We start from the raw sequence: 25858 nt of genomic DNA, 5'->3' as shown, positions 1-25858 counted from the left end.
CTTGCCAAGACCCTCGCATTTACTTCTCTTACAACCCCATCTATAAATATATTAAACAACCACGGTGACATCACACATCCTTGTCTAAGGCCTACTTTTACTGGGAAAAAATTTCCCTCTTTCCTACATACTCTAACTTGAGCCTCACTATCCTCGTAAAAACTCTTCACTGCTTTCAGTAACCTACCTCCTACACCATACACCTGCAACATCTGCCACATTGCCCCCCTATCCACCGTGTCATACGCCTTTTCCAAATCCATAAATGCCACAAAGACCTCTTTAGCCTTATCTAAATACTGTTCACTTATATGCTTCACTGTAAACACCTGGTCCACACACCCCCTACCTTTCCTAAAGCCTCCTTGTTCATCTGCTATCCTATTCTCCGTCTTACTCTTAATTCTTTCAATAATAACTCTACCATACACTTTACCAGGTATACTCAACAGACTTATCCCCCTATAATTTTTGCACTCTCTTTTATCCCCTTTGCCTTTATACAAAGGAACTATGCATGCTCTCTGCCAATCCCTAGGTACCTTACCCTCTTCCATACATTTATTAAATAATTGCACCAACCACTCCAAAACTATATCCCCACCTGCTTTTAACATTTCTATATATATATATATATATATATATATATATATATATATATATATATATATATATATATATATATATATATATATATATATATATATATATATATATAAACTCCTTTCTTAGTTACCTCTGTATATTAGGACCGAAGAAGCCACTCATAGCGAAAAGTTTCTTTTAATAAATGTCCTGATCTGTACATAAATGTCTTTCTCCACAACTTGTCGGTATCACCAGACCATTTCTCAAGTCTTCCTGTTACAGTTTTATCGCGAATCTCAACTTCTGAATGCTTACGAGCTTGAAAAGTCTATTCACGAAGCTGGATTTTCCAAGCATTTTATTTATCAGAATATATTTAGTTTATTAAAAATTAAGGTTTCAATTTTATTTTTTAAATTTTCGCGAGGTTGTTCTAAAAGGACTATTGAATAGTTGTCTTTAAAAATTTCAAGTTGGCAGATTTCAAAACCATGTTTAGAATAAACGTGACCTCCTCTGGCAGAACTTTTTATTTAGAAAAATTAAAACATTTGAGTTAATTTATAGCAAAACTTCATACATTCAGCAGTGTGCTGCTAATCTACATGACTTCCACAACAGGAACATAGCTAGCTAGCCTTCCCTCTTATACGGCATCACACAAGATGACTGACATACAACTTCGTACAATCTGTCAGACTCAGCTGATGTACTTCAGTAGAATGACTCACCTTTGGCAGTTCAGCTTGTAAGATCTCACATAAAAATTAGTGAGTGTGAATTAGGATAAGGTCACACAAAACCAATTCTCTCAAACACGGCAGTGTCCTGAATGATACTGGATGGGTACATTTGTAGATATGGGTGGGTGTGAATTAGACCTAATATAGGCCAGTAGGCCTGCTGCAATGTTTCTGCGTTCTCTTGTGGAATACAGTAAACTGTGTCTCCTACCTTGAGTTATCACCAACACCTCTAACACTCACCTGCAACACAAGATAAAAAAATTTATAAATGACTAAAATTTATTATCAATTCCTAAAACACACTCAGGATCAAACTGAAATAATCTAAACAATAAAGGTCTGCTATTATTGATAATAACGATATTTAGTTAATAGTTAAATCAAAGTGAAGAGTCTAGACTCTAGATTATTAAACTTTACAAAATAACTGTCATTATTTCTTAACTACAGTCACCTATGAATGTTAACAATGTCAGTATCTTTAAAGTTAATCATGGCATTATTCAGTTAATAAAAGGCTATGTCTACACCATCTCTTCATTCCTGCACACAAACTGTACACTACTTGCTACATCTGTTCGTATATACAGGAATGTGAACTACCTTCTACGTCATCTTTTTCATTCCTACATACAAGACTATACACTACTTCCCAGAGACGAAACTTATCGAAATAAAAAAGCAATCTGATTTAAAATGTCATTCATCCCGTTTGATAATATAAATTAAATACACCCATACATACACTCGGCAGCCACAACCAGGTGAAAACTATTCGAAGCTAGGATATAACAAAAATAAATATTATTACATGTCAAAATAATCCGCACCAGTTCACACCAACAGGGAAGACTATCATGTCATATATCCTGGCATTTACTTAAAAAAAACTTTAATTTGTATTAATGGCACCTGCTTTATTTCCTGCCGTTGTTGTTAATGCAGCAATAGCTGGCAAGAGTTGAGGGTTAGGTTAGGTAAAGTTTGTCAGGAAACGTGACAGCTGTTTCCTGACTCGGGTCTTAATCATATGATGACCCGCCGCTGAAGCTTTTCGTCATCTGACCGAAGCCTTCCGCTGGCTACCGGTTCACCCCTTTAAAAATTAGTTATATATTGAAGGTTGAGTCTACTGCTGTTTTTTTCTGCTAGAGCATCAGCTTACAAAACAGAAGATGAAGATTACCGCTACTACGGTAGTTGATGCGCTTAAAATTTTTTCCCTCCATTTGTCTTGAAAGTAGTGCGCATAAGAGTGATGTCAGGGGAAAATGTTACATACAAACATGTAACACTATAGGCTACTGTCACTCGACTCCGACGCGTGTCTCGAAACCAGTTTTGCCACACGTCTCGCTTTTAATATTCCATCCCAAACTTGCATTAATTAGTAACACTACTAGAATAATTTCTGCTTGCTGGTTGGTTGGCCGTCCATTCACCGTGTTAGTTGTGTCACAATGTTATCTAACTCCCCTCATAACCATGATACAATGATAACATCATTTAAAGTTTATTGCGTTTATTAACTTACATACTCATAGTTCCGTAATAGTAACTTTATTGATGACCATTCACATAATTCTTTCCTAAACTAATATAACTGTAAACCATACCCCCGGCGGGGATTGAACCCGCAGTCATAGAGTCTCAAAACTCCAGCCCGTCGCGTTAGCCACTAGACCAGCTAGCCACAATAAGATTTCTTGAGTCAAGTTAATATAACTGTCACCTAGACTCCACTCCATGTAAGGGTCATGTGGATGAATTTTCCTCTCGGTGTAACTCCACTCACTGAAGGTGTCATATAGCCTTATCACTGTAGTTACCGTGATTATTATTATAATAATCAAAGGGAAGCACTAAACCCGTATGATTATACAGCGCCTGGGGGTAGGATGTGGAAGGCATTCAGGCTTAATTAGGGGAACTGGAGCACAGATCCAATTCCCTAAATCAAGAGCCCCTCACCAACATCAACGAACCTTCCTGAAGGGGGGTGAAGTTATCGTGAACATTTCATCTTCAATATCTAGGCTTCTTGGCTATAAGTCAAACGCATTAAAAAATTCCTGAATGCATTTTATAGCCACGACTGTTAATGGAGTATTTTAAAAACAAACAAACCAGTCTCCGACTCTTAACATTTATTATTATTATCACCGAAGAAGAACATTTATGTGACTACCCGAATTTTTTTCTGCTTTTCAAATTTATTTCTCTCGTAATTCGAGAACTCTCTCATCCGATCGGATTCAATTGTTGAATGGTTGTGTACGGTAACGAGGACCAGATTCTAGGAATGCTTGGCTTGTCCTGGTGTCCTGTGATCAAAGTTACTGAAGTCATTCCCATCATTCTGGAATGACTGGGTTAACTTCCAGCCATCTTATGAAACATTATCAAGGAACTATGATAATGTGATAAGTAACGAAAGCGCTTGGAATTTCACTGTTCTTTCGCAGTGGTTGTTTTGCATATTCTGAAATCACCTGTTTACTGTAATCTTATTGTATATATATATATATATATATATATATATATATATATATATATATATATATATATATATATATATATATATATATATATATCTATATATATTAGTTTGTTGGATTATGTATTGGTAGATAAAAGACTGTTGAGTAGACTTCAGGATGTACATGTTTATAGAGGGGCCACAGATACATCAGATCACTTTCTAGTTGTAGCTACACTGAGAGTAAAAGGTAGATGGGATACAAGGAGAATAGAAGCATCAGGGAAGAGAGAGGTGAAGGTTTATAAACTAAAAGAGGAGGCAGTTAGGGTAAGATATAAACAGCTATTGGAGGATAGATGGGCTAATGAGAGCATAGGCAATGGGGTCGAAGAGGTCTGGGGTAGGTTTAAAAATGTAGTGTTAGAGTGTTCAGCAGAAGTTTGTGGTTACAGGAAAGTGGGTGCGGGAGGGAAGAGGAGTGATTGGTGGAATGACGATGTAAAGAGAGTACTAAGGGAGAAAAAGTTAGCATATGAGAAGTGTTTACAAAGTAGAAGTGATGCAAGGAGGGAAGAGTATATGGAGAAAAAGAGAGGTTAAGAGAGTGGTGAAGCAATGTAAAAAGAGAGCAAATGAGAGAGTGGGTGAGATGTTATCAACAAATTTTGTTGAAAAGAAAAAGTTTTGGAGTGAGATTAACAAGTTAAGGAAGCCTAGAGAACAAATGGATTTGTCAGTTAAAAATAGGAGAGGAGAGTTATTAAATGGAGAGTTAGAGGTATTGGGAGATGGAGGGAATATTTTGAGGAATTGTTAAATGTTGATGAAGATAGGGAAGCTGTGATTTCGTGTATAGGGCAAGGAGGAACAACATCTTGTAGGAGTGAGGAAGAGCCAGTTGTGAGTGTGGGGGAAGTTCGTGAGGCAGTAGGTAAAATGAAAGGGGGTAAGGCAGCCGGGATTGATGGGATAAAGATAGAAATGTTAAAAGCAGGTGGGGATATAGTTTTGGAGTGGTTGGTGCAATTATTTAATAAATGTATGGAAGAGGGTAAGGTACCTAGGTATTGGCAGAGAGCATGCATAGTTCCTTTGTATAAAGGCAAAGGGGACAAAAGAGAGTGCAAAAATTATAGGGGGATAAGTCTGTTGAGTATACCTGGTAAAGTGTATGGTAGAGTTATTATTGAAAGAATTAAGAGTAAGACGGAGAATAGGATAGCAGATGAACAAGGAGGCTTTAGGAAAGGTAGGGGGTGTGTGGACCAGGTGTTTATAGTGAAACAAATAAGTGAACAGTATTTAGATAAGGCTAAAGAGGTCTTTGTGGCATTTATGGATTTGGAAAAGGCATATGACAGGGTGGATAGGGGGGCAATGTGGCAGATGTTGCAGGTGTATGGTGTAGGAGGTAGGTTACTGAAAGCAGTGAAGAGTTTTTACGAGGATAGTGAGGCTCAAGTTAAAGTATGTAGGAAAGAGGGAAATTATTTCCCAGTAAAAGTAGGCCTTAGACAAGGATGTGTGATGTCGCCGTGGTTGTTTAATATATTTATAGATGGGGTTGTAAGAGAAGTAAATGCGAGGGTCTTGGCAAGAGGCGTGGAGTTAAAAGATAAAGAATCACACAAAGTGGGAGTTGTCACAGTTGCTCTTTGCTGATGACACTGTGCTCTTGGGAGATTCTGAAGAGAAGTTGCAGAGATTGGTGGATGAATTTGGTAGGGTGTGCAAAAGAAGAAAATTAAAAGTGAATACAGGAAAGAGTAAGGTAATGAATATAACAAAAAGATTAGGTGATGAAAGATTGGATATCAGATTGGAGGGAGAGAGTATGGAGGAGGTGAATGTATTCAGATATTTGGGAGTGGACGTGTCAGCGGATGGGTCTATGAAAGATGAGGTGAATCATAGAATTGGTGAGGGGAAAAGGGTGAGTGGTACACTTAGGAGTCTGTGGAGACAAAGAACTTTGTCCTTGGAGGCAAAGAGGGGAATGTATGAGAGTATAGTTTTACCAACGCTCTTATATGGGTGTGAAGCATGGGTGATGAATGTTGCAGCGAGGAGAAGGCTGGAGGCAGTGGAGATGTCATGTCTGAGGGCAATGTGTGGTGTGAATATAATGCAGAGAATTCGTAGTTTGGAAGTTAGGAGGAGGTGGGGGATTACCAAAACTGTTGTCCAGAGGGCTGAGGAAGGGTTGTTGAGGTGGTTCGGACATGTAGAGAGAATGGAGCGAAACAGAGTGACTTCAAGAGTGTATCAGTCTGTAGTGGAAGGAAGGCGGGGTAGGGGTCGGCCTAGGAAAGGTTGGAGGGAGGGGGTAAAGGAGGTTTTGTGTGCGAGGGGCTTGGACTTCAAGCAGGCATGCGTGAGCGTGTTTGATAGGAGTGAATGGAGACAAATGGTTTTTAATACTTGACGTGCTGTTGGAGTGTGAGCAAAGTAACATTTATGAAGGGGTTCAGGGAAACCGGCAGGCCGGACTTGAGTCCTGGAGATGGGAAGTACACAGCCTGCACTCTTGAAGGAGGGGTGTTAATGTTGCAGTTTAAAAACTGTAGTGTAAAGCACCCTTCTGGCAAGACAGTGATGGAGTGAACGATGGTGAAAGTTTTTCTTTTTCGGGCCACCCTGCCTTGGTGGGAATCGGCCATTGTGATAATAAAAAAATAAATAAATATATATATATATATATATATATATATATATATATATATATATATATATATATATATATATATGCTGGGTAGCCTGGTTCACAAGCTATGTTTCTTTCCCAGCCTGGGCACGTAAGTGAGCCTCAAGCATGAATTTAAGCTATGGCATTTGTAGCTGAGTGGATAAGAGCACTGCCTGGGAATCTTGTCCGTCTCAGTAGCAGTATCGAGTCCTGCTGACTGCGATCTTTCTCTGCATATACCCGCTTGTTTCTGCATGATGCATTTATGTAAAAATCGCTTGTGAGGTCAGAACATACAGGAGGAGATTGAAATAAATTGAATCCATGCTTGAGGCTGACTGACGTGCCCGGGATAGGAAAGAAAGATGGCTTGTGAACCAGGCTGCCCAGTCTATGTGGCTGAGTACAATATATATATATATATATATATATATATATATATATATATATATATATATATATATATATATATATATGTCGTGCCGAATAGGCAGAACTTGCGATCTTGGCTTAAATAGCAACGCTCATCTTGTCATATAGGACAAGTGAATATTTGTGTATGCAATAATTTTTTCAATATTCTGAACCTACCGAAAAAAATATATTTCACTGTGTTTGTTTAGTATTAAATTATTGTAAACAAATCTAAAATATATTTAGTTGGGTTAGGCTAAAATAAATTGCGCTTGTTATAATAAGGTTAGGTAAGTTTTCTAAGTTCCTTTTGGTGCAAAATTATAAATTTTTACATCTACATTAATGAAAAAATATATCTTTAAACGTATAAGAGAAAATTTTAGAAAGGACTTAATTTTAAATGAGTTCTTGCTAATTGACCAGTTTTACATATTCGGCATATATATATATATATTATATATATATATATATATATATATATATATATATATATATATATATATATATAATATATATATATATATATATATATATATATATATACGATATATATATATAAAACATACATACACATAAAAGTGCATATACGTACAGAAATCTATACGACATACATGTATATATATTTTTATATTTTACAGCATGGGTATTTGATGAGTGCCCTTCACTACTTCTTTTGGCATACTGAATATGGAGATACTTTTCTGGGTTCGCACAGCGATCGAAATACATCTAGTTATTATATACGTGGTGGTGTGGACTCGACCCTCCATATGCTTATCGTAGTAAAGTTCATTTATAACAAAAATGTAGTAGGCAGAGAGGACGAGTTTACACCCTGCAGCTTCTGCCTAACATATTTAGCAATGAAATTGCTAGTAAAAATACCGTATCATACAACTAACGCTAAAACTGTATACTCAGAAGCGTTAAAATTATTGTGCCATTAAAAAAAATTAACTGATTTGCGGTAAAGAGTGACTTATCGTGTTTAACTCTTTTTCGATGTAACAAGAAAATACACGTAAAGATAAAGTGAACATTTCTAGCGGTTACATTTGTACCCAAACAGTAAACCTTTTTTTTTTTTCTTTTAGCGCACATAAAACTACGGTAGTTTGATATCCGAGCGCTTAACAAGAGAAGGGAACACGCGAGCAACCTGTTACTAACATCACGCACTACAAACACTCATAAAACGCCAAGTCAACCCCATAAACTGTTCCATGTAGTTCCCTATCAAAGACCTGATGAGAAGAACAGGTCCATGGGACGTATATACACCATGTGTATATCTTTCTGTGTACAGACACTGAAATATACAGAGTTTACTGTAATCTCTATTTTGAAGATTAAAGTGATAAGCAGCCTTGATGACCCCGGTGGTTAGTTGGGTTATTAGATTTTATGCCTATCTATTACACGCAGGTCATTAAGGTTGGAAGTCGTTTGTATATGCCCGATATATATTATTTCAATCGCTAATACAGGAATTAAGGTAATTCTTTAATGCCTAAATAACGAGATATACATCCACCCTTGTATGTGTATACATACTGCAGTTCTCTGTGCATACATTAAGAGATATACTCAGAATATATACAATGTGACCCTCGTTAAGGTGATGGAGTTTAAACTTAAAAACAATAAATCAATCAATAGCAGCAAGCATAAAGTTAATAGGCTGAAAGCACCGAATTTGTACTCTATGGAAAAACGCAGAATTCGGAGTGGAGGGAATATGACTGCAGTGTACAAATGGAAAACGTGAATAAATAAAGAGGGATAAAAATAACGTTCTGGAAGTATCTAACCAAGAATGAACTTGCAGCAATGGATTAAGGTTGGACAAATTCAGATTTAGAAAGGATTACGGGGAGCACTGGTTTGGCAATAGAGTTGTAGTTGAGCGGAACATACTACAAGGTAGCGCTATTGGGGCAAGAATTTTGGGTAGCTTTAAATATGGGTTGGAAGGGTATATGAGCGAGTATGGGTAAATGAGAGTTAGGCCTACCTAGCATGGGATGATAGGCTTACTGCAGTGTTTCGTCATTATTGTTCTTTGTTATGAAAATTTGCTCTGCAACGACTTACATGCTGTTAATATAATCTACACCCAACATAAAATTACCTAAACTAGCAGATTACAAATATTTCGATTATTACTAGCAACGAAGGGAAATTCAGAGGTTAATGTTCTACTGCAGAAATTATTTATACAAGTCTGGTGCACTGCGAGGCTGGATCGACGGTACCATTTCGTGGAGACAGCCAGGCGCCCTCACACATTGATTTTTCCTGCCTCGTCTAGGTGTGGCCGCCAACCTATGTTTAGGAAACAATATATCATCACACATCTAATTCCAACCCTAAAGGACACAACAGGTTACATAGTTTCTACTACTATTATTATTGCTATGAATACTAATATTCTGCTACTATTATATGTATTACTCTTAGTAGTGATACTTATATTAGTACTGTTGCTTCTACAACTACTACTGTTGATAAATGAGACACTAGTGCAAGATCTGGGTATCTTTATTCTGGAAACGTTTCTCCACACAGTGGCTTCATCAGGCCAATGAGAAAAAAGTTGGAGAAGTTTGAGGTAATCAGTCCCTCAGCCTAGAGTCGATGTGTTCAGTCCATCAATCTTGAAAAAAGTTCATCATATCCGCGGAGATGGGGCTTACTGATGACAGACGAGGTGGAGCAGTAGTAGGCGGAGTCACCAGTGAACAAAGCCACTAGTGGAAGTAGGTCGTATCCATAGGTTAAATAAGTTGGAAGAAATCCCTGCGTCAAGATCCCAAGATGTTGATATCTATTAATGTTACTTCTAATACTACTACTGCTGCTTCTCCTATCACTCATACCACTTACTATTACTGTTTTTTGCTACTACTAGTAGTGATGCTGCTGAGTTACATTACCATTACGGACTCTTGCACACGTATCAAGTCACTATCTATGCGAGCTGCAATTTTATAGGCCACTTCTACTTGGTTTACGATCCACAGCAACTAAAAACTTCATCAAAGTAGCTTGATCTGTGCTTGTTAGCACCACATTCCCTTGTTACCAGCCTAGTGTCTGCTGCTTGTTAGTCTTATCTCACTGTTAACAGCCCAATCTGCTGCTTGTTAGCGTCTTATTTCCTGGTTACCAGCCTAATCTCTGCTGCTTGTTAGCGTCTTATCTCCTTGTTAACAGCCCAATCTCTGCTGCTTGTTAGCGTCTTATCTCTCTGTTAACAGCCCAATCTGCTGCTTGTTAGCGTCTTATCTCCTTGTTAACAGCCCAATCTCTGCTGCTTGTTAGCGTCTTATCTCCTTGTTAACAGCCCAATCTGTTGCTTGTTAGCGTCTTATCTCTCTGTTAACAGCCCAGTCTGCTGCTTGTTAGCGTCTTATCTCCTTGTTACCAGCCTAATCTCTGCTGCTTGTTAGCGTCTTATCTCTCTGTTAACAGCCCAATCTGCTGCTTGTTAGCGTCTTATCTCTTTGTTAACAGCCCAATCTGCTGCTTGTTAGCGCCTTATATCCTTGCTACCAGCGTAGTCTCCGCTTATTAGCACCTTTAAGAGAGTGGTCCCTTGATCCCGGTGAAGAGCTCTTGATCCAAAGAACTGGAACTGCCCTCCGTTTCAATGGATCAGACCTAATTAGATCCCAATCCCAAAGCGCTCACTGACCCCCTACAAGTGGCTAATAATAATATTTACTTGTTTCTAGTTAAATACCTAGACTGTTATTAGTGTTCAGAGAAAATAAAAGAAAATCAACTAATACTATTTTTTGTCATAAGACGTCCGATTCAGCGGTGCTGGTCCTGATAGTCGAGGTAAAACAATAGTGTTAAAGGACATGTGAAAGTAGGGGTAGCGCTGCCCTATAAGTAACCATGACAGTGACCACTGGCTGTGACCATGACAGTAGTGACCACTGGCTGTGACCATGACAGCAGTGACCACTGGCTGTGACCATGACAGCAGTGACCACTGGCTGTGACCATGACAGCAGTGACCACTGGCTGTGACCATGACAGCAGTGACCACTGGCTGTGACCATGACAGCAGTGACCACTGGCTGTGACCATGACAGCAGTGACCACTGGCTGTGACCATGACAGCAGTGACCACTGGCTGTGACCATGACAGCAGTGACCACTGGCTGTGACCATGACAGCAGTGACCACTGGCTGTGACCATGACAGCAGTAACCACTGGCTGTGACCATGACAGCAGTGACACCTGGCTGTGACCATGACAGCAGTGACCACTGGCTGTGACCATGACAGCAGTGACCACTGGCTGTGACCATGACAGCAGTGACCACTGGCTGTGACCATGACAGCAGTGACCACTGGCTGTGACCATGACAGCAGTGACCACTGGCTGTGACCATGACAGCAGTGACCACTGGCTGTGACCATGACAGCAGTGACCACTGGCTGTGACCATGACAGCAGTGACCACTGGCTGTGACCATGACAGCAGTGACCACTGGCTGTGACCATGACAGCAGTGACCACTGGCTGTGACCATGACAGCAGTGACCACTGGCTGTGACCATGACAGCAGTGACCACTGGCTGTGACCATGACAGCAGTGACCACTGGCTGTGACCATGACAGCAGTGACCACTGGCTGTGACCATGACAGCAGTGACCACTGGCTGTGACCATGACAGCAGTGACCACTGGCTGTGACCATGACAGCAGTGACCACTGGCTGTGACCATGACAGCAGTGACCACTGGCTGTGACCATGACAGCAGTGACCACTGGCTGTGACCATGACAGCAGTGACCACTGGCTGTGACCATGACAGCAGTGACCACTGGCTGTGACCATGACAGCAGTGACCACTGGCTGTGACCATGACAGCAGTGACCACTGGCTGTGACCATGACAGCAGTGACCACTGGCTGTGACCATGACAGCAATGACCACTGGCTGTGACCATGACAGCAATGACCACTGGCTGTGACCATGACAGCAATGACCACTGGCTGTGACCATGACAGCAATGACCACTGGCTGTGACCATGACAGTGACCACTGGCTGTGACCATGACAGCAGTGACCACTGGCTGTGACCATGACAGCAGTGACTAGCACTGGCTGTGACCATGACAGCAGTGCCAACTGGCTGTGACCATGACAGCAGTGACCACTGGCTGTGACCATGACAGCAGTGACCACTGGCTGTGACCATGACAGCAGTGACCACTGGCTGTGACCATGACAGTAGTGACACCTGGCTGTGACCACTGGCTCTGACCATGCCAGTAGTGACCACTGGCTGTGACCATGACAGTAGTGACCACTGGCTGTGACCATAACAGTAGTGACCACTGGCTGTGACCATGATAGTGACCACTGGCTGTGACCATGACAGCAGTGACCACTGGCTGGCTGTGACCATGACAGCAGTGACCACTGGCTGACCATGACCATGACCAGCTGTGAGTGACCACTGGCTGTGACCATAACAGTAGTGACCACTGGCTGTGACCATGATAGTGACCACTGGCTGTGACCATGACAGTAGTGACCACTGGCTGTGACCATGACAGCAGTGACCACTGGCTGTGACCATGACAGCAGTGACCACTGGCTGTGACCATGACAGTAGTGACCACTGGCTGTGACCATGACAGCAGTGACCACTGGCTGTGACCATGACAGCAGTGACCACTGGCTGTGACCATGACAGCAGTGACCACTGGCTGTGACCATGACAGTGACCACTGGCTGTGACCATGACAGCAGTGACCACTGGCTGTGACCGTGACAGCAGTGACACCTGGCTGTGACCGTGACAGTAGTGACCACTGGCTGTGACCATGACAGTAGTGACCACTGGCTGTGACCATAACAGTAGTGACACCTGGCTGTGACCATGACACAGTGACCACTGGCTGTGACCATGACAGCAGTGACCACTGGCTGTGACCATGACAGTAGTGACCACTGGCTGTGACCATGACAGTAGTGACCACTGGCTGTGACCATGACAGTGACCACTGGCTGTGACCATGACAGTAGTGACACCTGGCTGTGACCATGACAGCAGTGACCACTGGCTGTGACCATGACAGTAGTGACACCTGGCTGTGACCATGACAGTAGTGACCACTGGCTGTGACCATGACAGTAGTGACCACTGGCTGTGACCATGACAGTAGTGACCACTGGCTGTGACCATGACAGTAGTGACACCTGGCTGTGACCATGACAGTAGTGACCACTGGCTGTGACCATGACAGTGACCACTGGCTGTGACCATGACAGTGACCACTGGCTGTGACCATGACAGTGACCACTGGCTGTGACCATGACAGTGACCACTGGCTGTGACCATGACAGTGGTGACACCTGGCTGTGACCATGACAGTAGTGACCACTGGCTGTGACCATGACAGCAGTGACCACTGGCTGTGACCATGACAGTAGTGACCACTGGCTGTGACCATGACAACAGTGACCACTGGCTGTGACCATGACAGTAGTGACCACTGGCTGTGACCATGACAGTAGTGACCACTGGCTGTGACCATGACAGTAGTGACCACTGGCTGTGACCATGACAGTAGTGACCACTGGCTGTGACCATGACAGTAGTGACCACTGGCTGTGACCATGACAGTAGTGACCACTGGCTGTGACCATGACAGTAGTGACCACTGGCTGTGACCATGACAGTAGTGACCACTGGCTGTGACCATGACAGCAGTGACCACTGGCTGTGACCATGACAGTGACCACTGGCTGTGACCATGACAGTGACCACTGGCTGTGACCATGACAGTAGTGACCACTGGCTGTGACCATGACAGTAGTGACCACTGGCTGTGACCATGACAGTGACCACTGGCTGTGACCATGACAGTAGTGACCACTGGCTGTGACCATGACAGTGACCACTGGCTGTGACCATGACAGTGACCACTGGCTGTGACCATGACAGTGACCACTGGCTGTGACCATGACAGTAGTGACCACTGGCTGTGACCATGACAGTAACCACTGGCTGTGACCATGACAGTAGTGACCACTGGCTGTGACCATGACAGTAGTGACCACTGCTGTGACCATGACAGTAGTGACCACTGGCTGTGACCATGACAGCAGTGACCACTGGCTGTGACCATGACAGTAGTGACCACTGGCTGTGACCATGACATTAGTGACCACTGGCTGTGACCATGACAACAGTGACCATGACAGCAGTGACCACTGGCTGTGACCATGACAGCAGTGACCACTGGCTGTGACCATGACAGTGACCACTGGCTGTGACCATGACAGTGACCACTGGCTGTGACCATGACAGTGACCACTGGCTGTGACCATGACAGTGACCACTGGCTGTGACCATGACAGTGACCACTGGCTGTGACCATGACAGTGACCACTGGCTGTGACCATGACAGTGACCACTGGCTGTGACCATGACAGTGACCACTGGCTGTGACCATGACAGTGACCACTGGCTGTGACCATGACAGTGACCACTGGCTGTGACCATGACAGTGACCACTGGCTGTGACCATGACAGTGACCACTGGCTGTGACCATGACAGTGACCACTGGCTGTGACCATGACAGTGACCACTGGCTGTGACCATGACAGTGACCACTGGCTGTGACCATGACAGTGACCACTGGCTGTGACCATGACAGTGACCACTGGCTGTGACCATGACAGTGACCACTGGCTGTGACCATGGCAGTGACCACTGGGTGTGACCATGGCAGTGACCACTGGCTGTGACCATGACAGTGACCACTGGCTGTGACCATGGCAGTGACCACTGGCTGTGACCATGACAGTGACCACTGGCTGTGACCATGACAGTGACCACTGGCTGTGACCATGACAGTGACCACTGGCTGTGACCATGACAGTGACCACTGGCTGTGACCATGACAGTGACCACTGGCTGTGACCATGACAGTGACCACTGGCTGTGACCATGACAGTGACCACTGGCTGTGACCATGACAGTGACCACTGGCTGTGACCATGACAGTGACCACTGGCTGTGACCATGACAGTGACCACTGGCTGTGACCATGACAGTGACCACTGGCTGTGACCATGACAGTGACCACTGGCTGTGACCATGACAGTGACCACTGGCTGTGACCATGACAGTGACCACTGGCTGTGACCATGACAGTGACCACTGGCTGTGACCATGACAGTGACCACTGGCTGTGACCATGACAGTGACCACTGGCTGTGACCATGACAGTGACCACTGGCTGTGACCATGACAGTGACCACTGGCTGTGACCATGACAGTGACCACTGGCTGTGACCATGACAGTGACCACTGGCTGTGACCATGACAGTGACCACTGGCTGTGACCATGACAGTGACCACTGGCTGTGACCATGACAGTGACCACTGGCTGTGACCATGACAGTGACCACTGGCTGTGTACCTACCACTACTTTTCTCCGCAGTAACTCACCTCACAAGACCTGGACAATACTACATTTATTTAAATAGTTATTTCACCTCATAGTTATCAATATATGAGAATTTTTTCAATGAAATCGAAAACTTCGCAGTACAACAAATATATTATGAATATATGAAGTATTTCCTATCTCCTATATAAATTTCAACTGTATACATATTATATACAAAAACCTTAATAGTGCATACATTTTGAAGGAATTCCTCAGCCATTGTTACATTTACTGCATCAGCGTCAGTATCTATCAGCGTCAGTATCTATTAGCGTCAGTATCTATTTGCGTCAGTATCTATCAGCGTCAGCAACCATTTTCTACGATACACTATCACTGTTACTAACATTTCTAGGTTAATTTATTTGTTATTCATCAAATTATCACAAAAAGTAACTAATAAAAATGGGAACATAATAAGTTACTTTAATATTAGTTCAAACGTAAAGTTGGAGTCAGTAGAGAGCAGAGCCAGGCAACACTTCTCATAAATCCCATTGAATTGGGCTAATTTAATTACTGAAGCAATAAGCTGAGGCACTGCAAGAACGGAGATGACAGTGAAAAAACAATTAGGCACTATAAAGACATAATGGAACTAAAACGGATGCTTGGTCGAAAGAGACATTAGATATCATATAAGTGGCGATGACAGTACAGTAAGACATGAGGCACTACGAGAAGACATGAGGCACAAGAAGACATGAGGCACTACGAGGAAAATGAGGCACTACAAGAAGACATGAGGCACTACAAGACATGGGGCACTACAAGCCATGGGGCACTACAACAAATTCTTCTACATTCACGGTGCAGAAATTCCATAGGGCAGAGAAAACAGGAAGCAGCCAGTTCAAGGTCCCAGACACCGGCACCACTGTCACCAGTGGTACTGTACACTAGTGCTGTACACCACCAGTGGTACTGTACACCAACATCAGTGGTACTGCACCACCACCAGTGGTACTGCACACCAACATCAGTGGTACTGCACCACCACCAGTGGTACTGCACCACCACCAGTGGTACTGTACACCAACATCAGTGGTACTGTACCACCACCAGTGGTACTGTACACCAACATCAGTGGTACTGTACCACCACCAGTGGTACTGTACACCAACATCAGTGGTACTGCACACCAACATCAGTGGTACTGCACCACCACCAGTGGTACTGTACCACCAGCAGTGGTACTGTACCACCACCAGTGGTACTGTACCACCACCAGTGGTACTGCACCACCACCAGTGGTACTGTACCACCACCAGTGGTACTGTACCACCACCAGTGGTACTGTACCACCACCAGTGGTACTGTACCACCACCAGTGGTACTGTACCACCAGCAGTGGTACTGTACCACCAGCAGTGGTACTGTACACCACCAGTGGTACTGTGCACCACCAGTGGTACTGCACACCAACATCAGTGGTACTGTACCACCACCAGTGGTACTGCACCACCACCAGTGGTACTGCACCACCACCAGTGGTACTGCACCACCACCAGTGGTATTGAACCACCAGCAGTGGTACTGTACCACCACCAATGGTACTGTACCACCACCAATGGTACTGTACCACCAGCAGTGGTACTGTACCACCAGCAGTGGTACTGTACCACCAGCAGTGGTACTGTACCACCAGCAGTGGTACTGTACCACCAGCAGTGGTACTGTACCACCACCAGTGGTACTGTACCACCACCAGTGGTACTGTACCACCACCAGTGGTACTGTACCACCACCAGTGGTACTGTACCACCACCAGTGGTACTGTACACCACCAGTGGTACTGTGCACCACCAGTGGTACTGCACACCAACATCAGTGGTACTGTACCACCACCAGTGGTATTGAACCACCAGCAGTGGTACTGTACCACCAACAGTGGTACTGTACCACCAACAGTGGTACTGTACCACTACCAGTGGTACTGTACCACCACCAGTGGTACTGTACCACCAGCAGTGGTACTGCACCACCACCAGTGGTACTGCACACCAACATCAGTGGTACTGCACCACCACCAGTGGTACTTTACATTGTAGTTGCATTGCGTGTGCCACCACCCCCTCCATCCCTTCTAGTAACACTGCTACAATCAACCACGTCCGTGTTCAACCTAGTTCATCACAAGGGGTAACGACTGTTTAATGGCATGCTGTTACGATGGTCAGTGCCTGATGTAATTAGCCAGTAAAACTCAGCCATTCTAATCAGTTAAATGAACCATCGTTTTATCTGTATGATTAATGGTACAAGACTCACTGAACTACGGCCTCTCATGAATTTTCCTTGTGTTAAATGGTCAACCATCAGTGGTTTGCTGTTAGATTTGAAGCCCACTGGCTAAACAGGGATCACAGTTGTCTGGTTATTGAGGTTTAAATCTTATCAACTACACGAGGGTTATTAAGGCCACATGTTATTTCAAAATCCGTCAAAAACACTTTAATCCTTAAAACAGAGATATAAACTGAAAGACACCTCACGATAGTATATATATCGTACCTGATATGTCGAACTTCCCGAACTCCCTTGAAAATTAAACTTTTCCAAAAAAATTTTAGATTGAGTTACTTTAAATATATATATATTATATATATATATATATATATATATATATATATATATATATATATATATATATATATATATATATATATATATATATATATATATAGTGTAGAGGCACTAGCAAGTCTCTGTCAGAGACTGTCTGGTGTGTCCACACTACCATTCTCACTACCATACTCTGAAAACTTACCGGCCGTATCCCACTGGGGCAGGGTGGCCCAGAAGGAAAAACGAGTTTCTCCTTTTAAATTTAGTAATATATATACAGAAGAAGGGGTTACTAGCCCCTTATTCCCGGCATTTTAGTCGCCTCTTACGACACGCATGGCTTACGGAGGAAGAATTGTTTCATTTTCTCCATATATATATATATATATATATATATATATATATATATATATATATATATATATATATATATATATATATATATATATATATATATATATATATATATATATAATCCTGTTGGGGTTACTAGAGCTAGATTTAACCTAAAATGTATTTACATGTGACGATGCAAGACAGCGTCCTCCATATTGCCGGTCAAACGTGTCAGTCATATTTACCCCGGTGGGTTGCCACAAAACAGTGTTTGCTGGAAAGATTTTGAGATGACCGAGATCTGATGAGTCCTCGAGAAAGGTGCCTTGACGCCGGTGAGCGCTCTTGTTCCAAGGAATTGAACATGACTTCAACTTTCTTGGATGGACCCTGACTGTCCTCTCTTTTCCCAAGCGCTGTATGTAGTGCAGAGCCACTATCATGCCACGCCATTATGGCCACACTAAATTAATGCCTTACACAATACTTAATACTAGAGAAATTGATCACAGTTTGTCTAAGTTGAACCTCTGTTTTTATTTAAATTAGTAAGTTAGCTTAAGTTACAATCTGGGGATATTACATTGGGACAATTTAAAGGTATTTTGTAGGTTGTGTACATCAATAGTAAATATTTAAGTTATATTATTGGAATATAAGTTATATATTTTGGAATATGTGCGTTGCTAAAACAAGAAGTATTTTTTAGTAGCATTCGTGTCGAAAAAGTCTTTGGTTAGATGTACACACTGACATTCCTGAATAAGCTAAATGTTACAATGAATATACAATTATATAATAGCTTTGTGGTGGCCTAGGCAGCTTTCTCCCTTGTTATATGGTGATCCTGTTTTTTAAACGGTGTGTTAAGTCGAACTTCAGAAGATCTGAAAAAGACCCGTGTCAGGAGGAGATACTTGTCCTGTTTCCTGACGGACAAAACACCACCACTACCATTAATGGCTGGCAAATGGTGCACTTGACTTGTACTTGTTGGAACGCAGGAGGGAGATATATATCATAATCTACACTTGGAAAATCTTGGAAGGAATGGTCCCAGATCTGCACACAGAAATCACTCCCTACGAAAGTAAAAGACTGGGCAGGCGATGCAAAATGCTCCCAATTAAAAGTAGGGGCGCCATTGGTACACTAAGGGAAAACACCATAAGTGTCCGGGGCCCAAGACTGTTCAGCAGCCTCCCATCAAGCATTAGGGGAATTGCCAATAAGCCCCTGGCTGCCTTCAAGAGAGAGCTGGACAGATACCTAAAGTCAGTGCCGGATCAGCCGGGCTGTGGCTCGTACGTTGGACTGCGTGCGGCCAGCAGTAACAGCCTGGTTGATCAGGCCCTGATCCACCGGGAGGCCTGGTCATGGACCGGGCCGCGGGGGCGTTGATCCCCGAAATAACCTCCAGGTATCCAGGTAACAAGTGTGGTTAACACAGTATGTAAAGTAAGTCAGGATTCTGTCAACGTCTGACTCCGTGTTGAGATATACTCTTCTGAAGAGTCTCTCTCTCTCTTGATATATGTGTAATGAGACCAACAGTGTATGTATACTCGGACGGGTATACTATATATCTCAGTGTATAAAACTGTATATATTCAATTTTGAGTTTATTCTCATTCCAACAGGCCTATACTTATGATTAGAGAATTCTTGATTTGTGAAGGAGGCGACATGTAGCCCTAACAACCCTCCTGTGTCACTAGGCTTCAGTCACTAGGCTTCAGTCACTAGGCTTCAAGCCAAATTAACCAACCGACTGTCATCAAAGTCTTGACGAAATAAAACATCTCAACACTGAGCGAAATTTATATCCAAGTCTCTCAACATTCTCTATACCAAACCTGTGTTTCTCTAGTTTACCTCCTTGCTCCACACAACCTCCACCCCATGGTATCAGAAACCCATAAACCTTCTAATATTTGGGGAGCATAAAACACAAGCAGCCATTAGGGTGTAATAACATGAAGACCATCTTTCAGGCTCCTTCAAAGACCCTCGACTACAAATTACTTTCAATGACGGAAAATAGCTCTTTCTTAAGTAATATTTTCCTGCAATTTACCCGGCTAAATGTTGTGTATCAAATTTTATATACTTTATTGCTCTTATTTTATAAAATATAAACATTAACTGATATTATTATTATTATTATTATTATTATTATTATTATTATTCTAGCGGTATTAAGTAATATTTTCTTAAAATTCTAATTTTAACTGCAATATTTGCTTATAAAATATTAATAACACCAAATAAAGCATTTAATAAGCTATAACTTCAACGTTAATTAATATTTATAATGAGAAAGCACGATAATTGTTTCTCATTATAAATACTAACTAGGCCTTCACGAAGACGCTGTACACCACAAATACTGGATGTATACACACAGGTATATTTCTCTTAGTGTATATACACTTAGAGATTACTTTAATCCTCATTTTAGAATTAAGCTGCACGTAACCATTTCAACGTTACGTGCAGCTTTAATGATCCTCGTGTAGTCAATAAGCTTTAAATTCCATTAACCAACCACATGCGTTGGAGTAAGCCTCGAGCCTCCAGCACCAGCGTGGAACCTCGTAAGAGTAAGCCTCAGCCTCCAGCACCAGCGTGGAACCTCGTAAGAGTAAGCCTCGAGCCTCCAGCACCAGCGTTGAGCCTCCACCTAGTGAAGCCTACAATGACACTGGACAATGCTCTCCCCTGATGCAGTTGAAGGACTCTCGAGCTAAGGAATTAGAGTTATCTTTTACCTTGAATCAAACCTGTAGTGTAGGCTTAGAGACAAGGGTAGGAGCTAGGGTTCAGCCCCTTTTAAGTACAGGTAGGTAAATACAGAAACGTAAAACAACCACAATATGTTAAAAGCAACAGCCCACCACGGACACCCCACCCACCCAACATACACCCCACCACGGACACCCCACCCACCCAACATACACCCCACCACGGACACCCCACCCACCCAACATACGCCCCACCGCGCCAGACACTACCACAATGCCAGACAGACTCCAGACACCCCACCCACCGGCTAACCACCCAGACACTACCACAAAGCCAGAGACTCCAGACATACGAGTCTGCCAGCCATCCACACTTCTCAGCCAGCCAATTAGACACCACCACAAAGCCAGCCAGCCAACTAGGCTGATTCCCCAGCACAGCCAGCCACAGCCCCCCCATGTACAGCCACACAGCCAGCCACAAACCCCCATGCAGTCACAAGCAGACACACCTCTCCCAGCACAGCCAGACGCTCCCGTACAATCAACCAGTGTAAGGAAACAAATGGGGAAGTAAAAGATGATATACGGCCACTGCGTCCACCACTTACACTCTTGTTACTTGTTGATCATCCACCGTGACCTTACCAACATTATTCTATTATTATTATTAAGAGGAACAGCAGCAGTAGCAAAAGGCAACAGAAGCAGCATCAGAAATATCAGCAGCAATAGACAGCAATAGGCACCAACAGGTAGCAACAGAAAGCAATAGGCACCAACAGGTAGAAACAGACAGCAGCAAAAACAGCAGTAACAACAGACAGCAAGCAGCAGCAAGAAGCAACAATAGGCAGCAACAGACAGCAACAGAAATAGAAGCAGCAGCAACAGACAGCAACAGGCAGCAAGCAGCAGTAACAGGCAGCAAGCAGCAGTAACAGGCAGCAAGCAACAGGAGTAATATCACTACAAACCAGAATTTTGTGTGCATTTACTCCAAGAACACAATTTAGTCAGCAGTCTAGAAAAATATAACAATGATCAGGACTCAGTACAGTGGCTGTTAAGTACTTAGTAATACTTATAGACCCTTTTAACAGAGGTCCCAGAAGTTGTCCCTTCAGAAGGCTCTTTTAAGCAGGGGTCCCTGTTGTCCTCCCTTGAGAGAAATGAAAGCAAAATGGGCGCTTAGGGGTAAACGAGAAAGCAATGAACAAAAGAACAGTCATGAACATGCGAAAGAATGCAAGAAATAACCCAAAATGGATGATGAAACACGAGAAGAAACACGAAAAAAACCCCACGAGAACTGGTGCAGTGAATACATGAAGGGAAAACTCAATAAGTGTGAAGGGACCAAGACTCTTCAACGTCTTCCCTTCTTACATAAGGGGGGATTACCAACAGGCTCCTGGCTGTCTTCAATTAGGAACTGGACAAGTTTCTTATCGATGCCTGATCAGCAGGGCTGTGGTGGTTATGGTAGGCTTTGTGCTGCTAGCACCCACAGCCTGGTGGATCAGGCCATCTACAGGGAGGCCTGGTCTGGGACCAGACAGCGAGGGTGCTGATCCACGGAACACTCCGAGCACACACATGATAAAAATTAAGGACACATGAGAGAGCCGAAGAACACACAAGAGAACAAAACACACGAGAGAACAAAAGAACACACGAAAGCACATACGAAAGAACATGGGCAGACAAATAAGGATGGTGTGCGAGAAGCAGGAAAACACAGAAACGGGAAAAAATATATAGATAAACAATAACTCCATGTATGAACACAGTCAGGGACTATATGAACACAGCCAGGGACTATATGAACACAGCCAGGGACTATATGAACACAGGGACTATATGAACACAGCCAGGGACTATATGAACACAGCCAGGGACTATATGAACACAGTCAGGGACTATATGAACACAGTCAGGGACTATATGAACACAGCCAGGGACTATATGAACACAGTCAGGGACTATGAACACAGCCAGGGACTATATGAACACAGTCAGGGACTATATGAACACAGTCAGGGACTATATGAACACAGCCAGGGACTATATGAACACAGCCAGGGACTATATGAACACAGTCAGGGACTATATGAACACAGCCAGGGACTATATGAACACAGTCAGGGACTATATGAACACAGCCAGGGACTATATGAACACAGTCAGGGACTATATGAACACAGTCAGGGACTATATGAACACAGTCAGGGACTATATGAACACAGTCAGGGACTATATGAACACAGTCAGGGACTATATGAACGCAGTCAGGGACTATATGAACACAGGGACTATATGAACACAGCCAGGGACTATATGAACACAGCCAGGGACTATATGAACACAGCCAGGGACTATATGAACACAGTCAGGGACTATATGAACACAGTCAGGGACTATATGAACACAGCCAGGGACTATATGAACACAGCCAGGGACTATATGAACACAGCCAGGGACTATATGAACACAGCCAGGGACTATATGAACACAGCCAGGGACTATATGAACACAGCCAGGGACTATATGAACACAGTCAGGGACTATATGAACACAGTCAGGGACTATATGAACACAGTCAGGGACTATATGAACACAGCCAGGGACTATATGAACACAGTCAGGGACTATATGAACACAGCCAGAGACTATATGAACACAGCCAGAGACTATATGAACACAGCCAGAGACTATATGAACACAGCCAGGGACTATATGAACACAGTCAGGGACTATATGAACACAGTCAGGGACTATATGAACACAGCCAGGGACTATATGAACACAGCCAGGGACTATATGAACACAGCCAGGGACTATATGAACACAGCCAGGGACTATATGAACACAGTCAGGGACTATATGAACACAGCCAGGGACTATATGAACACAGCCAGGGACTATATGAACACAGTCAGGGACTATATGAACACAGTCAGGGACTATATGAACACAGCCAGGGACTATATGAACACAGCCAGGGACTATATGAACACAGCCAGGGACTATATGAACACAGCCAGGGACTATATGAACACAGCCAGGGACTATATAAACACAGCCAGGGACTATATAAACACAGCCAGGGACTATATAAACACAGCCAGGGACTATATGAACACAGTCAGGGACTATATGAACACAGTCAGGGACTATATGAACACAGACTGTATGACCACAGAGAATGTATGACCACAGAGACTGTGTGAACACAGAGACTGTGTGAACATTGAGACTGTGTGAACACAGCCATGGACTGTATGAACACAGCTATGGACTGCATGAACACAGACAAATGCTGTACAGACATTAATGGTCTGTATGAACACAAGAACGGGGAGAAAGAAAGACTCGGAGGAATTATACAAAGTGAGATACAAACACACTGTGTACAGAGAATGGGACTGAGAAGAGGAAGTAAAAGGCTAGCAAGAGTAAGAGAATGGTAGGAAGAAGGATAACAGAGAAGAACGGGGTGGAAGAAACATAAGAGGTAGAAGAGAATAAGGGGGAGAGAGAATGTAAGACATACGGAAGCATGGATACAAAACTAGAAGCAAGAGTGGATGGTATAAGAGAAGAAAGAGATGGGCAAACAAGAATGGATAGAAGAAAACAAAAGATGTATATGAAGAGGCAAAGGAGTGGCCAAGAGTGCAGGGGGAAGGGAGAGGATAGTTCGTGCTGGGGTGAGGGGCGCAAATTGGGGGTTGTATGGTAGGATAGGAAGGGATAATTGACTCATGTTGAGAGAGCGGAGAGTGGGGTGAGGGGGGGATGCTGTAGAGGGTTATAAAGATTGAGGGAGGGAGAGAAAGAGAAATAGGGAGAGAGAGAGAGTGAGAGAAGTATTGTAACCCTTCCCTTCACTACTAACACTATCTCTTAACTCCCACGACAATTCTCGTTTATTACTCTCAACACCCAACCTACACCCAGTGTATGAGGCACATGTGCAACACTTAAGCAAGGAAGCAACGCAAAGATCAAAGGAAAGGATCGGGGAAGAGAACCTCAGCCTAACGAGTTTCACCGAAACACAAACATTGAATGGTAACAGCGGAAATGTAAGGCTGGTGAGCCTAAGAATGACGTTCAGCCACTCTAGCATTCAATCTTTAACACCTCTATACACACACACACACACACACACACACACACACACACACACACACACACACACACACACACACACACACACACACGAGCGGTGGTCCCACAGGGGGTCGTCCTAGGACCAGTGCTATTTTTGGTATATGTGAACGACATGACGGAAGGGTTAGACTCAGAAGTGTCCCTGTTTGCAGATGATGTGAAGTTAATGAGGAGAATTAAATCTGATGAGGACCAGGCAGTACTTCAAAGAGACCTGGACAGACTGGACACCTGGTCCAGCAAAATGGCTTCTCGAATTTAATCCTGCCAAATGCAAAGTCATGAAGATAGGGGAAGGGCACAGAAGACCACAGACAGAGTATAGGCTAGGTGGCCAAAGACTGCAAACCTCACTCAAGGAGAAAGATCTTGGGGTGAGTATAACACCGAGCATGTCTCCGGAAGCACACATCAATCAGATAACTGCTGCAGCATATGGGCGCCTGGCAAACCTGAGAACAGCATTCCGACACCTTAGTAAGGAATCATTCAAGACACTGTACACCGTGTATGTCAGGCCCATACTGGAGTATGCAGCACCTGTTTGGAACCCGCACTTGATAAAGCACGTCAAGAAACTAGAGAAAGTACAAAGGTTTGCAACAAGGTTAGTTCCAGAGC

The 25858-nt window shown here is 43.3% G+C and overlaps 1 protein-coding gene across 1 annotated transcript in view; it reads right to left on the bottom strand.

Annotated features, from left to right (window-relative positions):
• Positions 1-1549: 1549 nt before the first annotated feature.
• The window catches only part of LOC128694852 (fasciculation and elongation protein zeta-1-like), a 99503-nt gene continuing 75194 nt past the window's right edge, over positions 1550-25858 (bottom strand). The window contains exon 2 of the mRNA XM_070094283.1: positions 1550-1574. Coding sequence (XP_069950384.1) covers positions 1571-1574 — 4 coding nt within the window. The 3' untranslated portion in view covers positions 1550-1570. The remainder of the gene's footprint in view (positions 1575-25858) is intronic.

The sequence above is a fragment of the Cherax quadricarinatus genome, chromosome 45 (assembly GCF_038502225.1).
Source record: "Cherax quadricarinatus isolate ZL_2023a chromosome 45, ASM3850222v1, whole genome shotgun sequence".
Lineage (NCBI taxonomy): Eukaryota > Metazoa > Arthropoda > Malacostraca > Decapoda > Parastacidae > Cherax > Cherax quadricarinatus.
The sequence above is the reverse complement of the archived record's forward strand: the minus strand, read 5'-3'. Positions and strand labels throughout refer to the sequence as shown.